A 20,289-nucleotide genomic window follows, 5' to 3' on the forward strand; every position below is an offset into this window, starting at 1 on the left:
GCGGCGCGTCGACGTGCCTGGAGTGGTTGAATGAGGCATCTATGAATACATATCTATGCTTGACAACGTAACTATCAGGATGGATTGAACTAAACTTGTATTACATAACGTAAGATGTTCGTCTACTTTTATTTTTTTTATTTTAACAATTGATGTCTCTAAATCTCATTTTAGCACATTTCTTAAATGGCTATGGTTTTTTCCAATTTTAATACTTCTATGTCACTCATCAATAGGCTATCCCTCCAAGGACTTAACTAGTAATTACAGGAGATTTAACGAGATTACATTTAATGTAGTTAATTTCTGACTTCGTTTTGTATATAAAACATTTATATTTATGTGAATGACATTTTTTTCAATACAATAAAATAACTGACACAGGTAACAAGCTTCTTTCAATACTCACAGAAATATAACACAACAGCAAATGTTTCGATTTCTACTGTTTCCTCATATAGGCTAGTCCAGACAATTTGGATGAAACATCATCTTCTATGCTAAACTAACTCATATAGCTAAACATTATACAAATGATCTGTAAACCAACATTGTTTTTAAACTCTTACCTCGTACCCCGTCTTCCCCAATCAATGTTTTATTTACATAGATGTGTTTCTTTATTAATGTCCTTAACATAATTTAAATTTGACCCAAAACATAATCATACAAGTGTAGACTATTTAAAACATTGGGTATATGCAGGTGTATTTCAATTTATTAGTAGGAAATATGAACAATATACAATATTTTAATTTACATTATTAAATGTATATTGCAATAGTGAGAGTTTTAATGAATCTTGAACTGTACATAATTACACTATTCTGTCAAAACTGCCCTGCATGTGTGTAGACAGCAACTTTATTATATACTTTTTTATGAAGTTATACACATTTACATTAAAATCAACAACTGAACTGCACAGCTATAGTACAAATGGTGACACACTATCATCTCCAGTGAAACCAGCCACTGGCTGTGACCCTGCCTGGCCTCCTCAGTTGGAAACATGGTGAGAATAGTGCTGAATGATGCAGTTTGAAAGCAGACTGATGGTGGGATTCAGTCTCTCACACAGCTGTAGTGTTTGCCCAGCTGGGAAATGTGTCTAAACTGAAGATAGCTTTGCCCCAGCTGTTAATAGCTAAGGTAATGGAGAGGATGCCGATGATATTCATGACAATCCCTGTCCTGGCCTGCGGATAAAAAGTGAATATTTGGATAACTGACATTTTGAAAGTAAATAATTCAGTACCTTTATTTTGTTGAGGCCTGGTTTCACAGACAGGGCTTATATTAAGCCAGGAATAGGTCTAGGCCTTAGTTAAATTAGGACATTTAAGTAGCTTTTATAAAATGGCCTTAAAAACATTACTGGTGTGAATCTTGAGACAAAATAATGGCACTAACATATTTAAAGATATAGACTTGGTCGGTGTCGTGTTGGTGTGGGGGAAAACAATCCATTCCCCCACACATTGCGTTAACCCAGAATAGCCTACGTAGAATCACTTCTGCTGCTCGACAGAGCAAGATACATAAAAACTGAGCCGTATTGAGTTGGATTGTCCATACAGTATCTGTGACTGGACAAACGACCCAACGCAATGGCCAGAGGTGTCATTTTCTGCTCAAAATTCATGCTACTCCCCCAAATAGACATGACATGCCTACTTCATAAATCACCCAGTCTTTCGATGAAGACGTTTATTCAATGTTCCAGAATTTAATGGTTTAAAGTATGTATTACATACATTTAATGTTTTAAAATGATCAGATATTTTCTGAATATGCCGTGTGCAGTGCAAAGGGTGTTTGTTTATGTATAAGTTTGTTTGAGCTAGAATATAAACATGAAATGCGCAGAGTCTAATGTCAAACATTAATTTACCACAGTATGTTTAACAAACATTTGTCAAAAGCCTAAAATCCAGTTATATGATGAGCTATTAGGCATCAATTGCACAGGTTTAGATAAAGTTTAGACATCCGTCAGTTTTCTGTTGTCTTGCATGTAGCTTTTCCTGTTTGTTTGTTTGTTTGTTTATTTATTCGTTTTTCTTGTTAGTACAGTCATGCACAAATGAATTAGTTCAGAATTTACATTTTACAAAGTAAATTTGGAGTTGGCATGTCACTGTCACACTATTCAAATTACTGACAATAGCAAAGTTTTTGTGCTTTTTATAGCAACCATCTTCCTCAAAAGACTTTCATTGAAGTTTTTATGAAGTAGGTTATAATGTCGTGTAATATTTTGGGGGAGCAGCATGCATTTTGACAAGAAAATGACATTCCAGTGTCATACATGTAATGTGACTATATCAGCTTAGAGGTGGGGAACAACACATAGCAACTTGTCAGCACTGCACTAAGCAAAAATCGTAATCATTACAAAGAGTAAAGATCAAGCGTCTAACAAGTTCTACACGCATTTATTCGTTTCGCTTGTTTTCCCCCATGGCATAAATGGATATGACGTTTTTGTGGGCATTCCCAGTAATGCCGACCAAGTCTATGCCAGTGCACTGCAAGTTTCTTTCAGTTAAAACAGCTCAAACATGCATTTTAGTCTGGGACTAGGCTTAAAGGGTTAGTTCACCCCAAAAAAATGAAAATTAGCCCATGATTTACTCACCCTCAAGTCATCCTAGGTGTATATGACATTCTTCTTTCAGACGAATAAAATCAGAGTTATATTAAAAATGTTAGATGCCTCATTCGACCGATCAGCTCAGGCACTAATGAGGAATCTATGTATATATCTATGATCGTGGCGGTATTTTGCATGTATTTTGACCTTATTCGCCGGAAGTGATGGCGCGGGGACAGCTGATGCAGAGCCATAGAAAAAAAATGAAATAAATGTTTAAATATGGATATTTTTCTTACATAAACACATCAATTCGCTTCAGAAGGCCTTTATTAACACACCGGAGCCGCATGGAGCACGTTATTTGACGGACAGGTGCATTTTTTATGGACTTTAAAAACAGAGCAACTATTACTGCGATTATAATGCTTGGATTAGACAGAACATTTTTAATATAACTCAGATTTTATTCGTCTGAAAGAAGAATGTCATTTACACCTAGGATGACTTGAGGGTGAGTAAATCATGGGCTAATTATCATTTTTGGGTGAACTATCCCTTTAAGCTTAAGCTTTTGTCTGTGCAACCGGGCATAATAGTACATTCCATTTCCATCAGATATCACTGTGCATTTTGGATTTAATCATTCCCAGTAGTGATTCGATGATTCCCATCTTTTTAAAGAATATTAATAAGGACTAACACTCACCATGTCGGACACTTTCAGGTATCCGTATGAGAAGACTATGGCGTTTGGAGGGGTGGCCACTGGGAGCATGAAGGCAAAAGATGCACTGAGGGTGCAGGGGATCATAACATACAGAGGGTTGATACCTATAGACTGGGACTGAAAAAAACAAAACAATAAGTTAGATCAGCTTCTTTTATTTAGGCATACATATGGAATTTAATTTAAGATTTTTTTCAATGTTACAAATATAATAGGATAATTTCTCCCCCAAAATGTAAGTCTTTGGTCCCTTCAGAATATTTTTAAATAATTTATATAGCATGATTCACTGTTTCGAAGCACTCGAAACGCAACACACTGGTGACACCTGCTGGTCAGAACGGTGTAAATGCAACGAATACTCAGCCAAAACATGCACCGAAAACCACCTTTCACAAACCAAATGCAAATAACTTGTTAAAAGTGTAATCCATTGAACACAAAAATATTCTGAAGGGACCAAATAAATCATCCAATACCATTACATTTTAAGTGTCTTTATAATATGTGTTATTTCAATAAATTGTAGGGCTTGCTCTATGGAGAGCTTGGTTAATCTGTGCAATAAAAGACGACAGTTTAATACGCACTCCAAATCACTGTTTGGAAACTTCACAAATCGTGTTTAGAAAAAGCCCATCATTAATGTTTAGTGCCTGTTGTTGGTTGCCTTTGTAGTTACTGATTAGATTGTCACCTACAGTATATCTAGTTTGAGTCTTTGTTATCTCTGCAGAATTATGTTGTTTATTAAAAAAGCAGCATAAAGTTCTACGTCTCCACTCTTTTCCTGCCTGAATGTAACAGCACACTTTTAAATTAAATAAAATAATTTATTTATTGCCAAGTTTGCTCAAACACACAAGGAATCTCTTCAGGGAACACTCACTATCTACAGTGATCTGGCTCTATTCTCAAAGCTGAGTTGTGTTACAGGTAACAGAGGAAAATGAACAATGCTGGCACACACAGAGGAGCGTCTACATATCTGCCTTCAGCAGCGAGTGAATTAGCGAGGGAAGTTGAAAGCCCTCTTCCCCCAATGCCCGTTCTTTCTCATTCTTCCTTTCTCTTTCTTTTTTCAACCAGACAACAATGACACATCTCCATGGTTCTCCCATATGAGCCACTTCAGCTTACAAATCCCTCCATTCACAGGCTCTCTTGCATAGACTAATTCATGAGAAGAGGGCAGGATGTGCCAACTGCACAGCAAGAGACAAGAAAGGTACAACCCCGTGAGAAATTTATGGAGGAAGAAGCTGTGCTTATAAATAAATATGTACAAAAAACCTTTTCAGAATTACGCAACTTGTTCATTGTGTGTGGTATAATATAAATGACATAAACAAATAAATCTTTAATTCCTTGAAAAATACAACCTGAAGGCAACAAAGTTAGTTGTATCTCACTATTGCAAAATCAACATGACACCAAGTTGACAAACGTTAAGAATATTTAAATCAGTGATTCAAATCTAAAAAATGGACTGTACCAGCTAAATAAATACAATTAAATTGCCATTAATTAATACACCCACTTACACTACCAGTGTAATACTGGTGTAATACCAGTGTCATTATACAAATTTGTGTCCTCATAAATCATATAAACTAGCACACACACACACACACACACACACAAACTGCCATTCAAAAGGTGGGGTCTGTAAGATGTTTTTTCTCATGCTCACCAAGGCTGGATTTATTTGATCATATGCAGTATATATTTTATATACTTTTATACGTTATTATTTTTGAAAATGTCATTTTGTCCTGTAATGTCAAAGCTGAATTTTAAGAAGCCATTACTTCAGTAAAAAGAACAACATTGATTTGAAATAGAATTTTTTGTAACAATGTAAACGATTTTACAGTAACATTTAAATCAAATTAATGTGTCCTAGCCGAATAAAAGTATGAATTAAAATGACTTAAAAAGTATGAATTAATTACTTATAATCTTACCACCCGCAAACTCACTCAGACTGTTATTCTGATTATATAATTTATAAAAAATAAAAAAAATAATAAAAAAGCCTCTTAAAACAAAATTGACTAAACTGAATGTCAGTACTTGATTGTTGAAAAAGTCACGCAAACTGCCAAACTTTATTAAATAACATAATGTTGTGGTCAAAGATACTTTTCCATAAATGCCTGCAGACTTTCTTTCCATTTTGCTGTTTCTGCGACTTCAAATTAGCGTGAGAGTGCGATTCCAAAAAAGAATGGTGCAAATGCCAGTAAAATGACGAGCACAAAACCTTAGTGAATTTTAATAAACTCTCCTCCCATAAATTTTGCGTCTGTAAGGGAAACTCCCACAAGTGCATATGCAACAAGGTCAGCAGCCAAAATTATTTTTAGCTGTGTGTCGTTAGTAAATCTCGACAGTATAGTTTTGTAATGCCAAAAGAGGGTTTGCACTGGTGCAAGCTGTTAGTAAATCTGGCCCTAAGAATGTAAATCATAGTGAATATTAGAAGTGTACGTACCATAGATGCGAGTATAGGCAGAAATAGTGTTGCCGTGGCAACATTGCTGGTGCATTCAGTGAAGGTTGCTATCATCAGACACACAACAATGGCAATCGCCCAGGGAGGAATACTCTGAAGAGGCGACAACTGATCTCCAAGCCATTTTGACAGCCCTGAGACCTGAGCATTGACGTAAATAAAAGTAAAGAGAACACATGATGATTGAAGCTGACCTTTTATATGGTGTTTAATAGATGTTATCTTTAGTCTTTCTCATGTCCTCTCATTAAAGCATCATTTTTCGGCTTTCTAGCAGCTCTCTGTTTAAACACTAAGGTGACCAAAATCTTTAACACAATATAAGTAATCCTCAACCACAGTAAGGAACAACATCACAATAAAATGATTCTGCCTGAAATCAGAGATGTTACTTATTGAAATAAAATCCAAACCCTGTATTTCAGAACACTGTTGCTTAAAGGGATAGTTCACCCAAAAATTTAAATTACCCATTACTCAACCTCAAGTCATCCCAGGTGTATATGACATTCTTCTTTCAGACGAATACAATCAGAGTAATATTACAACATTTCTTGGCTCTTCCAATCTTTAAGCAGTGAAAAGTCCATCCATCCATTATAAAAGTAATCCACACGGCTCCGGGGGGTTAATAAAGACCTTCTGAAGTGAATCGATGGGCTTGTGTAAGAAAAATATCCATATGTAACACGTTATAAAGTAAAATATCTATCTTCCGGCAGACTGTCTTTCGTATACTTTTATAATGGATGGATACAAATTTTTTGGCTTCAAATTTTGGGCTGCCATTATTATGCTTGGATTAGACGGGACATTTTTTAATATAACTCTGATTGTATTCATCTGAAAGAAGAATGTCATATACTCCTAGGATGGCTTGAGGGTTAGGGTTATATGGGATCAATAACATTTTTAGGTGAACTATCCCTTTAAAAGACTGCAAATTACAATTGGAAAATGTTAAACTCATGTCAGTCTCTTTGACAAGTTTTTTTTGAGAATTGCACAGAACAAAACAATTATATAAATCTCTTGTTACAGTTTATATATTAGGTGTCTTTAACTACTATGTACTTGTTGCATCCAAAACATTTTTTCATGTTCTATTGCATAACACTTTTGCTGCTATCTAGGTGGGATACGGGTTAGGGACAGGTTTGGTGGTATGGGTGGGTTAAGGGGTAAGGGACGGGTCAACAGTGTAATTATAGATGGAATTACAGAAATTAATTACAGCTGTAATTATATACAGGTATTTATTAAATATGTGCAAACATGTATGTTCACAATAAATGCATTGTCTCAAATTATTAATTTAAAATGTTTGTACATAGTAGTTGAAGGCACTTAATATACAGTGAGACCAAAACTAATAATTACTTTTGAACATCAGATTATTATTTTTTTTTTACATGTGACAACAAATTATATTATTATTTTTTAAGACTCGCTTTGAACAAAAGCAATATGTTAATATTTTACCAGAACAATACAGATTATTATTTAAATATATGGTAACACTTTAGTATGTAGAACACATTCACTATTAACTACGACTTTTGCCTCAATAAACTCCTAATTTCCTGCCTATCAATAGTTAGTAAGGTAGTTTTTGCAGCATTTAAGTTTAGTTAAGTTTTGGGTACACTGTAAAAAATGTACGTGATTTGAATGGTAAAAGACTGTAAAAATGTTACAGTGAAAAACAGTTAACTAACAAAGTTTCCGTACTATATACGGTGAATAACTGTAATAGATCTTACCTTACATCTAATTTAATTTTACAGTAAAATACTGTTAAATTAGCAGTTTTTGGAAGTGAAAAAAAAAACAAGTAATTGTAATTTACAGCCAAAAAAACATAAATTGACATTTCCAGAATTCCCTGCATGACACGTCACATTTAATGTATTTTCATTGAAATAACTATGTTTCTTCTTATTTTTTTCTAATCAGTTATGTACATTAGGGTTTTACGTTACATCTAATGTTGTTAAATTAATGTTTATTGCATTTGTAAAATGTATTTGTTACCATGATGGTGTTTAGTGTTTGTGTGAATGACACCTTCCATATATTAGTTTTGTCCTCCTAAAAGCTGCTTGTGTTGAGCTTTGATTCATTGTGTGTGTGACTCATCTCCACTATGATTGGAGATTAAAGCTTTGATTCATCATGTGATTCTCATCACCACTGTATGTGGTGGTTGTCAGTATTTATCAAAGGTACATAACAGATATTAGTATCTCAATAGGTTGGTAATTTAACATTATTTCAGTTAATGAAATACGTCTTTTCCCGTAAATGTTTACAGTGTACACGTAATTATTACAATATAAACCTTTAATTAAATTATACGGTTATGAACTGTAAAATAGACAGTCAACTAAGTGCTATCCCGTAAACCCTCAAATGTTGCTACAGTATTTTTTACAGTAAAGTTCTGGCAAACTAGCTACCGTTTTTTTTTTACGGTTTGTTTTTTTACAGTTTATCTCTGTTTTTTTTCCCTGACAGTATTTTTCTGTTTTTAAACAGACATTTTCTGGCACCCCTTTTTTACGGTTTGTTTTTTTACAGTGTAGGTTTAAGGGATGTAGAATATGGTCATGTAGAATAAGGCATTAATATGTGCTTTAAAACTAATAAATAGCCAGAATCCTAGTAATATACATGCTAATAAGCAACTAGTAAATAGCGAGAATTGAACCCTAAAATAAAGTGTTACCAAATATATTAATTACAACACTATAAATACAACATACTAGCTTGATCTAAATTTGGAAGAGCATTGTTATATATTGTCATAAAACTTACTCTGTGGTAAAGCAATAAGAGCTATACAAATATATTTTACTCTCAAATACACAAAGACACATTTTGAAAAGCATTTGTTGTACCTCACTGCCCTTAGCCAGGGCAAAGCCTCCCCCCAGCAGCAGGATAATGCTCCATGGCATCTTCTTCTGTGTCACATTCCATGTCAGCAAAGTTGGAGTCGGGCCACTTTCTTCCTGGGGCACTGACATAGACCACAGTCATATTTATTCATAATATTTATTTATGAACTTTATTTATATTTTTATGCCAAAAAATCTTTAAAAAACAACAACACTCTACCTAAGCACTCTACCTAATGTCATTAAAATACAGAGATGATAGATGATTATGCAGCAACAACAACAACAAGGCATTCAGAAAAAAACAAGAGTTCTAGTAACTAAAAAATAACTGTAGAGAGTACTTAATAAGTAACTTTAGATGTACTTAGTATGGCTACCATTGGTGTTACCATTGTTGTGTTTTGCATGCTGAATGTTGAAGTTTGTGTGTGACTCAAGCATGGACAACTGCAAGATATTGTCACAAATATATAGGGATTATATCAACCCAATTAAAAGTTTAACAAGGTGCTAATGACATAAGTGTTAGCAATAAAAGATTATTATCTGACATGAAAAATAGATAGTTAATGATTTAGCTATAGGTCACCTTTCAAAAGCAACCTATGTATCACGTCCCTTCCTTTGAAACCACATAACAGTGATATCTTGTTACATCGCTGCATCAATATGAAGAGAGTAATTCCAATTGCCCAAAAAGGCAACAATAATCACTTTAATGGTGAGTTCAAACAAAAAGATTTTCAGGAAAATCTAAATAAATTCATGAAGTCAGCTTACTGTATGTGATGTCCTCTCAAAATGTGTAGTTGTATTGACAATTCAACATTCAAGATGACTTTGGGAAATAAGTGAATGCAACTAGAGAAAGATGATTGAAGATTGAGCATGAGTGAAAAGTCTATTGCCCCGCCTCAAAAAGTTTTTTTTTTGGCACTAAACCAATCAATTAATCTTAACTTGGGTTTTCTGAATAAACATAGTATAGTATAGGCATTTTTACAATTAAGTTAAGACATTAAGTACAGATAACTAAAAAGTCTTAGTTAGAACAACTGTTGGATTTTACAGTGTAGCTTAATAGTCAAACAAGACATCCGCTCAGCAGGTGTTAAACTGACCTGTGTCAGAGCTCTGTGCTCTCCAGAAGCACAAACGTGGAGGTTTAGAGGGAAAAACAAAAAGCAGGGCAGCTACAAACACCGCCACTGTGGCATCTGTCACAAACCTGCACAGAGGTGAGTAATGAGGTTGAACGAGAGGTTAAAGGTCACAACACAACATAATGATTTGTTTTTACCTCATAGTAAGTTTACACTTTATTTTAAGGTGTCCTTGTTACAGTGCAGTACATATAAGTACTGAGTAATATTAATTAACAACATGTACTGTACTTACTATAGGGTAAGATTAGGATTAGGTTTGGTTTAGGGTTAGTTGCAAGCAATTATGCATAATTTATAGTAATTACTATAGAAACTCTGTAACATGTGTAACAAGGACACTGTAAAATAAAGTGTTACCACGTTCTGGGGCCAGTTGCATAAACTAAGCCATTATGTTAAGACAGTGTCTTAAGATCTAGTTTGAGCCACTAGCAGTTAGGCAAGTGGCATTCAGTCTTACTTTTCATATCAAATTAGGCCAGTCTATGTTTTTATGTAACTGATTTAAAAAAATGATGAACAGTCTTAAAGAAAAAAATATATGTCTAACTTGTAAGACTAGTCTTAACGGTTTATGCAACCGGCCCCTGTTCTCGTTGGGTTCAGACCTTTCACCCAGAGAGAATCTCAGTGTTTTCACAGTTTTAAATCCTTATAATCTTAGCATGTGACCGTCATCAGGAAATGTACACAAATGTTGTTTGCAATGTGGGGAAACTCCATTCACTTTTTTTCTGGACATTTGGCCTACAAATAAAGGAACACGCCAGAGCTGATAACAGGAGAACACGTTGTGTGTGTGTTAAGCAATGGTTCAAACTGACAGCTGAAATTTTCATTACTTTGTTCAATTTTAGAGGCATTTTGCCCATAGACCTGAGGTCATTCTGGATATTAATGTTTTTGCAACATATGTATATTTTGTCATGTTTTTGTAGTTTGAAGGATCCTTAAACCAAAACTAAACTAAAATAGTTTGTTTACCCTCAAATGGAATCAGAGGACATTTCAGGACAACAATTTGCACATTTGCTTTGATAAAAAATGTTTTTAAAAAGAAAGCAACATATTAAAGTTGTTAGTTTGCAAAGTTGTGATGAGTTTTGATTCTTCGTCTGGCTTTCTCTTTACCATCTCTTTACTATGTTTTATGGTGATTGTCAGTTTATTATAAAGGTACAAAACTGAATTTACTACTTCAGTAGGTTGGTATTTAACACTACAAGTTAACACACGCATGCATGCGCGCACGCACACACACACACACACACACACACACACACACACACACACACACACACACACACACACACACACACACACACACACACACACACACACACACACACACACACACACACACACACACACACACACACACACACACACACACACACACACACACACACACACACACACACACACACACACACACACACACACACACACACACACACACACAATGCCTACATTACTTAAAATGTACTAAAACACCTTTCCTCAACAAACTGCATGGTTTTATGTATCATATTCGTAGCGCAAAATACTAAGTATGAGCAATATAGTGACACTTGCCTTTTGTCTCGTCAATGATATAGTGTTTATATCCTTACTCTTTTTCAGCATTGAAAAGGTTTGTTGCCCAGCCATCCACAAAGCCTGGTTCACGAGTGAACCAAAGCACCACCAGGAGGACGAAGAGGGCAAGGACACTCAGTTCCCCAAAGGTCATGGGACCAAGACTCCGGTGCTCCTCTTTGATTACATTATAGGCAGCAATCTCCTTCTCTGTCTTCACCGTCCCACAGCCCCATGTCTTTCTGAAGCTTCATTTACATATGAAATGTTAGAATAACCTACTGTATATTATATGATAACATAAGCATACTGTATATGATGCAGCTGAGTTTGTTTCATTAGGAAAGGACTCTCACTTTAAACCCAGGAACACAATCTGTAGCCACAGCCAGGCCAGTGTGAGCATGATGATCATGTTAGGGAAGGCAAATCCAAACCATGATGCAAAGTTTATGATGTCAGGGTTGTCTGGGAAAAGTCTGTAGGTCAAACAAATTGATTTAATATGCTAAATAAAAAATAAACAAAAGGTAAGAATGTTATATGGTAAGTTTCTCTCGTGTTTTGGGGGAAAAAACTCTAATGTGAGGTACCTACTGGCTCATCTGTCCCATAAGAACAAGGTTTGGTCCAGTGCCTGTGAGCGTGGCTGTCCCACCAATGCTGGCTGCATAGCACACACATAGTGTCAAGCCTTTACACATCTTTAGTCTTTCTTCTGCGTCTCGAGAATTATCTTCTGTGTCGGATTCAATTGAGAAGCTGTGGCCATTCAGAGCAACTGAACACAATAAAACAGAAGATTTGGTACATTTTATAAATCTTGAAACCTTTACATTGCACGTGTATAAAACATGAATTTGCCATTAGACTGCGCTGAGAAATGTAACAATGTTAAATATTTTTTAATGATAACTTTGGCAGTCCTAAAATAATAAACAATAAAAACATTTTAGGGTTAAATGGTAAATGGACTGCATGGAACCGGGGATCGAACCACCAACCTTCCAGTTTGTAGACAACCTACATAAACCACTGAGCCACTGCCGCCCTGGGTTAAGTATAAAACCTTGGTTCCCTGAGAAGAAAAAGAGACGCTGGGTCATTTGCTGACGCTAAGGGGATGTGTCCCACGGAACCCAGTGTCTGATGCACTTGTGAATTAACGCCAAACTTATTGGCCGACAGTGGTCCGATGACATCACGTGGAGCACCCGAGCATACAAAAGGGTGCCTGCATTTAAAATGTCTGAAGGAAGATGCACAGGCATGCTCGAAGCATTGCAATGCGACACATTGTCTTGTTCCCTTCTCAGGGAACTGGGGTTACATACATAAACCTATTGAGGGAATGCGACGTTGCATCAGTTGCTGCTATGGGATGTTAATACCCATTACGCCATGCTGCCCAATGCCTGACTGTGTGCTATGAAGGTCACCAGGCACAATCTTGTCAGGACTTAATGGACGTTGACCCAGAGTAACCTAAATGCATTAGCAACCAGTTAGGAACCATCCTGTGACACTACAACCATGTTCCCTAGAAAGCTCAGTATTATAGGCACTAGGAAAAAGCCTCCAAGCTTAACCGTTCATGAAATGGAGATTCCTGCAGTAGACCAGTCTGAGCCACAGCTACAGGACAACCCAAAGCCCATAAGACCTTCGAGTAACCTGGGGATGGGGATCAACCCATTCACAAGGAACATAATCCTGCTTAAATTTTTCTTCTCCAGTTATTCTAGAGAAAGGTCAACCAAAAAGTGCGGGGTCGCATCATCTCACCGTGACCATCCCCTCTGTGAAACGATTGTCTCTCAGAAGTTTAGGGCAGAAAGGCAGCCGAAGAGTGAAGGGGTTAAATCATCACACCACAACCACTCCTCCAGTAAAGCGATGGACCCTAAGCAATTTACCAGCTGTGCTGGAGGAAGGACGGCCGAAGAGTCAAGGGGTCGCATCACCTCACTGCAACCACTCCTTCGCAGTTCATTGTTAAAACCACCCGTCATACTGGAGGGAAGGCAACAGAAGAGGATTGATGGAAGCCTACTCATCCTCGTGGCCTCATTCTGCCTAGCACCCCCAGCTATGCTGGAGGGAGGGCACCCGGTAAAAGGAGGTGTATCATCTCACCACAACCAACTATTTTAATGGTCCTCAGCAAACCATACATTAGAGGAGCATGCTGAAAAACTGCATTGCTCTGGACCAAATAAGAAAGCAGACCACCTTATCTCACCACAACTTGACATTCACTTAACATTAGTCCAGACTATTTCTCACCCTGGGTTTCATTTTGTTTCTCAGTATTTTTCTCTTCATTCTCAGGAATGGAGGTCTGCTCTTGATCTGCTGTGTTGTTGAGCTGCTCGAGCACAGCTTGAACGATGGGCACCATCATGGCTGTTGTGGCCGTGTTACTGATCCACATGGAGAGGAAAGCTGTTACGCCCATGAAACCCAGCATCAGCCTGCATAAAGGCAGAAGAGGAAGGCTATTACTGATACTGTTTTCAATGAGAATATTCCCAGAAGTTTTTAATTTCATACAGAGCTGGTCGTACGCCCACAATGAGCAACACCCGGAGTGCGATTCTCTTGTGTAGGTTCCAGTGCTCGACAGCTACAGCCACCATCAGTCCACCCAGAAACAGCATGTTGGTGTCCTTAAGGTACTGCATACACACCTATCATACAGATATCAGATACTTGGGATGCAAAGTTTGAGTCACATACATAATGAAACACTGCAAAAAAACAAAACAAAAAAAAAACATAATGTAGGACCAACAGCGTAAACCATCAAAAAAAAAAAAAAGACATCTGTATGAAGATCTTAATTTCTAATAAAAGATTATGAAAGTATGTCGAAGAAACATAATGAGTAAGAATGAGGGCTGTAGTTAAAATTAAAGTTAAATGTTTAATGAGGATGAAGTCAGTTATACTAATATGATGACTTTTAGGACCTGAAACCTACATCTTTGGACTCCATGATTCCGAAGAGTGGAAAGAGCACAGCAGGCATAAGAGCAGTGATAGCCAGTGGCAGCACCTCTGTACACCAGTACACTGCCATCAATGCAACTACATAGGCACATCCAGCCTCCTGCAGACGAAAAACAGAACACAGCCAATAGTATGAATATACTATAAATCATTCAAAAGTTGTGAGTACGTTTTATTTAATAACACTGAAGACTGGAGTAATGGCTGAAAAAAATTCAGCTTTGCATTTTAAAATATATTAAACAGCCTGGTCTCATTGTGAAAATGTACCTCTGGCAACGTTTTTGCAAACCCCAAAATACGTACCAATATGTACATATCACTGCAGTTTCAAAGTGATATGTCCACTGGGTGCCGCCAAAAGCTTCGTTTTTTTCCCGGAACAGATGAGCGTCAATCTGACGTTTTGTGACATTGTTTTTTTAACGTACACCTACACTAAACCCTAAACCTAACCGATAGTGTTAACAAAAGCAAATGTGACAAAAATACAATAGTAACCATGTCTTGTTAGCTTGTGTGAACTCATCTTTGAGCTCTTTTATCATGACTTGTCTTTCACGGGATTCGTACCTGAGCTTTCATTATTACAAGTACAAATCTGTACCAGCTGAGCTACTGAGCAAGCTTATTATATAAAAAAAGCAGAGCATATGGAGCAGATTAAGTGACGCAAACTCCAAAATGTATTCATTTACATGGAAAAAAAAACCCGATAAAAAGTGCTTGCTGTTTTACTGCCTCTAGTGTTCATTTCACTTTGAAACTGCAGAGATATGTACTTATTGGTACGTATTTTGGCGGTTTGCAAAAACGTTGCCAGAGGTACATTTTCACAATGAGACCAGGTTGCTATTAAAATAGAAAACAGTTATATCAAATATAATATCATACAAATATAATATCAAATAAATGCAGTCTTGGTGAACATACATTAGTGGCCAAAAGTGACTCTCAATGCTGCGCTGAGTTTAAGCACTATGGGAACACTTTGCTGTGTGACCTGCTGTGAAGAAGGTGTGCAAACACGCCAATGTATCCACATTTGGAATTACATAGACGATTGGCTGATACTGGCCCAGTCTCAAGAGCTTATGTTTCGACATTGAGATATCGTCCTAGCTCACCTGGTCTCTCTGGGGTTGAGACTCAACGGCAAGAAAAGCATCCTCTCTCCCTCCCAGAGGACAACGTACCTAGGGGTTATATAGGACTCTGTCACCATGCGGACACAACTGTCTCCCGCTCGAGATTTTAAACACCCAAAGCAACATCAGGCTAGGTCAGGACATTACTGTTCATCATTATCAAATAATATTAGGTCTCATGGCAGCTGCATCCATGGTGATACCTATTGGCCTTTTGCACATGAGACCACTTCAGTTGTGGCTCAAAGCCAGGGGATATGTACCCTTTCTATGTGGCTTAGACCTCTGTTCCTCGCCATGGGTCCCACTCTAGGTGTGTTTTGTCATCGCAAGATGCTAATTACGGACACCTCCCTGTCAGGCTGGGGAGTGGTCTTAGATTCCTGTCCAGCCCAAGGGATTTTGGGGGGGACAGCACTGTTGTAGTCTCTTACATAAATAGCCATGGTGGTCTGCGTTTGTGCAGGTTCTGCTTTGGGCTCAGGAAAAAGTTCCTGTCCGTCGCATATACGTGGCTCAGAATGCACCTGTAGGCCTATGTGTTTCCCCTGATCACTCTGCTCCCCGGAGTCCTGGACAGAGTTCGTCAACAAGGGTCTTGCCTCTTACTGATAGTACCTTGTCGGCCAAACAGAGTTTGATTCTCAGAGATAATATCTCTCCTCGACGACTTCTGTCGAACTTCTGTCTCAAGTGCAGGGGACAGTATTTAATCCCCGGCCTGAATTGTGGAATCTACATGTTTGGCCCCTGAAGGGTACCAACTGAGGGACACTGAGCTTTCAGCTGATGTCATAGAGACAATTCTTAGTGGTAGGGCTCCCTTCACAAGAAGAATCTATGCCACTAAGTGGGTGTCTTTGAAAGATTGTGTACTGCATGTCATGCAGACTCAGTTAACTGCCACATTGTTTCAGTGCTGGAGTTTCTGCAAGAGAAGTTATCAGCAGGCACATGTCCCTGCCACTCTCAGGGTTTATGCGGCCTCCATATCGGCCACCCACTTCCTGGTTTACCGATGCCAGCCGGGAAGCATCCGTTGATTGCTGGCTTCATCCGTGGGGCCAGGCGATTGAGGCCTCACATTAGAGCCAAGTTCCCATTGTGGGACTTAGCTATAGTCCTCGAGGGGTTGGTTGAAACCACCTTTGAACCTCTAGAGTCAGCAACTGACAAGCTTCTGACCCTATTTTTTTTCGAATGGCAATTACCTCTCTAAAAGAATTTGCATCTGCAGGCTCTGTCTATCTCGCCATCCTGCTTAGACTTTGCCCCGGGAATAGTGAGAGCTAATTTGCATTCTCATTCTGACTACCTGCCTAAGGTTCCATTCTCAACCGTACACCCAGTCATTCTTGAAGCCTTCTGTCATCCTCCATTCACAATGCAGGAGCAGGAGAAACTTCACAGACTTTGTCCAATCTGTGCTCTTCAGACCTATGTGCACCTAACCTTTCGTTTGCTATGGGGGGCGAAACACAGGGGCAGCCGCCACCAAACAAACAATGTCACACCAGGTGAAGGATGCCATTGCTCTAGCCTACAAGGCACGAGATCAAGCTTCGCCTCTAGCAATTAGAGCTAACTCCACCAGGGGGGTTGCTTCCTCCCAAGCTTTGGCAAGGGGCGCCCTTTTGCAACAGGTATGTAATGCAGCAGGCTTGTCCTCTCCGCATACATATATAAGATTTTACATGTTGGATGTTCATGCTACTCTGGGCTCTCACGTCCTTGAGTCGACATTTTAAGCTCATGCCTGAGACCTTTTGCGTCTTTGTGAGCACACACTAGACAACCATGAGGGGTCCAGACACCTCCAGTGCGGCAGCGTGGGTATTCTCGTTCCCATAATGCTTAAACTCAGCACAGCATTGAGAGTAACTTTTGAAAAGGAACGTTTCGGGTTACTTGACTGTTCCTCGAAAAAGCGGGAATGAAATGCTGCATTTCATTGCAGCACTGATGATATGGCTGAACGTCCCTTCAGACAAAGTAATACCTGAAAGGCTCACCTGTTACACATCTCAAGTTCAAGGCCAATTTCATTGACATGTTTGCAACAAGTAGCAATCTCCCCCAGTTTCTCTTGAAGCCAATACAGAAGTGAATTAAACTGCAATTCGTCGACTGGCCGCTAGGAACAGGCTCCAAAAGAGAGCAGAATCTCATTGAGCTCCATGTTAAAATGCCCAACTTTACAACAAAAAAAAAAAAATGTTTACAGCCTGGTACAAATTGTGATTTTGGTCAATACGGCTAATTTTACTCCTTTGTTTACATTATATAAACCCTTAAAGTTCTGCATAATTAAGTGGGTGACCATTTAGAGTGACAGGTGGAATGCCTTTTGTATGTTAGTCATCACGTCACCTCAGCTCCAGCCATGTCCCACCTCTTTGCCCATTTTCTGTCATCCGGGAATGATGCGCGGTGACGCGCTTCTAAGATGGCAACAGCCAGGTTTGAGGCTTCAAAAACTCTCTTCATAAACCTATCGGTGACGTCACGGACACTATGTCCATATTTTTTTACAGTATATGGTTTGCACACATTCTTCACAACAGGTCACACACAGTGTTTCCAAAGCGCTTAAAACTCAGACCAGCATCTCATTCCCACTTTTTCAGGGAACAGGGTTACAGCCAAGTAACCCGAGACTATTTTGCATGTGTTCATAATTGTTGTTTTTATTTTTTATTACAGCCTGGCCAAAAAATATGTCTGCACAATGTGGCATGTTTCATTGCGTTATCACAAATAAAACAATTGACTCCAAGCGCAACTACACAATATGTTTACAAAATCATTAATAATTTTGTAATAAGATTGGAATAAAGGGTGATCATGTCAATGTTCCTATAGGAAAGGCATCACTTTTGTTCACTACTGTATCTAGTTTCTATATTATTCATATTTAAATGGTTTCCCTCAAAATGGGATTATATTTGGGGATCAATAATAGTATAAAAAGAAATTTGGAATAAGGAGCTTATCCAATCACTGTTGAATTTTTCATCTTAGTTACAAACTTGTAATGTGTAACTGTTGGCAAGTTTAGTTTTATCCAATTCTACACGTACTTGAATGCTAGCCTATATGCTTTGACTTAAGAAGGGCCTGAGGGGCAAAGTTCCTTTCGTTAGTCAGTCACTCAGAAACACTCTAAATCACAACACAGCAAAAAAAATCTGATAACAATCAGATGTGTCAAAATAATGCCATAAAGAGTAACATATTACAAATTATCTAATGATGAAACATTGCTACTGAGATGAGACTATGATGTGATGTATATATGACCTGCACCTGCATGTTGCTACTGTGAATAAGAAATTATCCAGCCACTTATTATTTTGTTGTTGTTTTAATTGATTTTGTACAAAATAAAATAAATAAAAATAAAACATTTTTTTAATTAAGTAGCTGAATAAGGTTGGTCTATCATTTTGTTTCTATACGATTTTAGAATGTATAATTAATTATTAGGCTATTTAACTTATTAATTTACTTATAATTATTTGGTAGCTTGAAAAAACCTTCTTGACAGTAAAGGGTTAAGACAAATATAGGGCATTGTGTGTGAAGGAATGTGTCGCCCCCAGTGTCACGCATGGTCTCGTACCCTTGCTAGCCAAGGCACAGAGAAATCCGACTGAAAGATACTGAAAGCCCAACTCTGAGACTTTCTCGTCTCTTTGAAATGTAGACACACTTGGCTGTCTAATTAAATCACACTGGCCAGTGGGAACAACACGACACATCTTCAGCTTTTCAGTTAAGGACACATTATTGCCTATTTAAAACATTTTACATGCATCACAAAATTAGACTCACCTTTGTTCCAATGATAAGTGGCAAAGGAAGTAGAAGAAATGGGGTGCAAAAGAGAATCAGTCCATTTTTCATCCTCCATATAAGTTTCAGTATATGTGAAGCCATCATTATCGGCTTAGGATAACTTTACAAAGAAACTTCTGTGTAGTGATCTGTGGACAGTGCATGGGCTCGCGCTCGCGCTCGCGCGCTCTCTCTCTTTCTCTCTCACACACGCACACGCACACACACACACACACACACACACACACAGCACACAGCACACACTGGAGCGCATAATTAAGCGCGTGCGAGGTCCTTGCCGTTCTCACTTTTTTAATATTAACCTATGAATTTCATCACCAAAGTTTCGTTAACATACCTTAGGCTACTTGTCAGTCGAGTGTAGCTTTTTAATAATAATAATAATAATAATAATAGTAATACAATTATTATATAACAATAATATTAATAATAATAATATTACGCTGTAGGCCTACAAGAAAAATACATACATATACATAATATAAAGGAAGAACAATGTAGAACATAGACAGAAATATACAGGTGAAAAAAAGGAGGAGGGTTGGAAATGTAAGAAAATATATGTTTTTAGAGGAGATTTGAAAGAGGATATTGCAGTGTCGTGCAGAGGGAGGGAATTCCAGAGTTTCGGGGCCACAGCACTGAATGATCTACCACTCATAGTAAAAAGACGGAAACGAGGTACCTTAAGTAGTCTTAAGTCAGATGACCAGAGAGAACAAGGAGGAGAATAACAGTGCAGAAGTTCAGATAAATAAAAGGGTGCAAGTCCATGCAGAC

The 20,289-nt window shown here is 37.8% G+C and overlaps 1 protein-coding gene across 1 annotated transcript; it reads right to left on the reverse strand.

Moving 5' to 3' along the window:
* Nucleotides 1-151: 151 nt before the first annotated feature.
* Nucleotides 152-19,744, reverse strand: slc13a5a (solute carrier family 13 member 5a). The gene is made up of 12 exons (XM_079835976.1): nt 19,486-19,744; nt 14,475-14,603; nt 14,045-14,181; nt 13,778-13,965; nt 12,089-12,272; nt 11,848-11,970; nt 11,527-11,739; nt 9,869-9,975; nt 8,745-8,866; nt 5,824-5,985; nt 3,306-3,443; nt 152-1,199 (listed from the first exon to the last, which is right to left on the reverse strand). Exons 1-12 carry the CDS (start codon nt 19,591-19,593, stop codon nt 1,074-1,076), a joined length of 1,737 nt encoding a protein of 578 aa, XP_079692102.1. The 5' UTR covers nt 19,594-19,744; the 3' UTR covers nt 152-1,073.
* Between the last annotated feature and the right edge of the window lie 545 nt (nt 19,745-20,289).

Source organism: Gobio gobio, assembly GCF_949357685.1.
Source record: "Gobio gobio genome assembly, chromosome: 14".
In the NCBI taxonomy this organism is placed as follows: domain Eukaryota; kingdom Metazoa; phylum Chordata; class Actinopteri; order Cypriniformes; family Gobionidae; genus Gobio; species Gobio gobio.

What these genes read in the sequence shown, in the direction of transcription:
- slc13a5a (XM_079835976.1), bottom strand. Translation starts at nt 19,593, where the DNA reads ATGATGGCTTCACATATACTGAAACTTATATGGAGGATGAAAAATGGA. An exon ending in CACTTATCATTGGAACAAAG is followed by an intron (nt 14,604 to 19,485) that starts GTGAGTCTAATT and finishes TTTCGTCTGCAG; the next exon opens with GAGGCTGGATGTGCCTATGT. An exon ending in CTTATGGGACAGATGAGCCA is followed by an intron (nt 11,971 to 12,088) that starts GTAGGTACCTCA and finishes TTTGACCTACAG; the next exon opens with ACTTTTCCCAGACAACCCTG.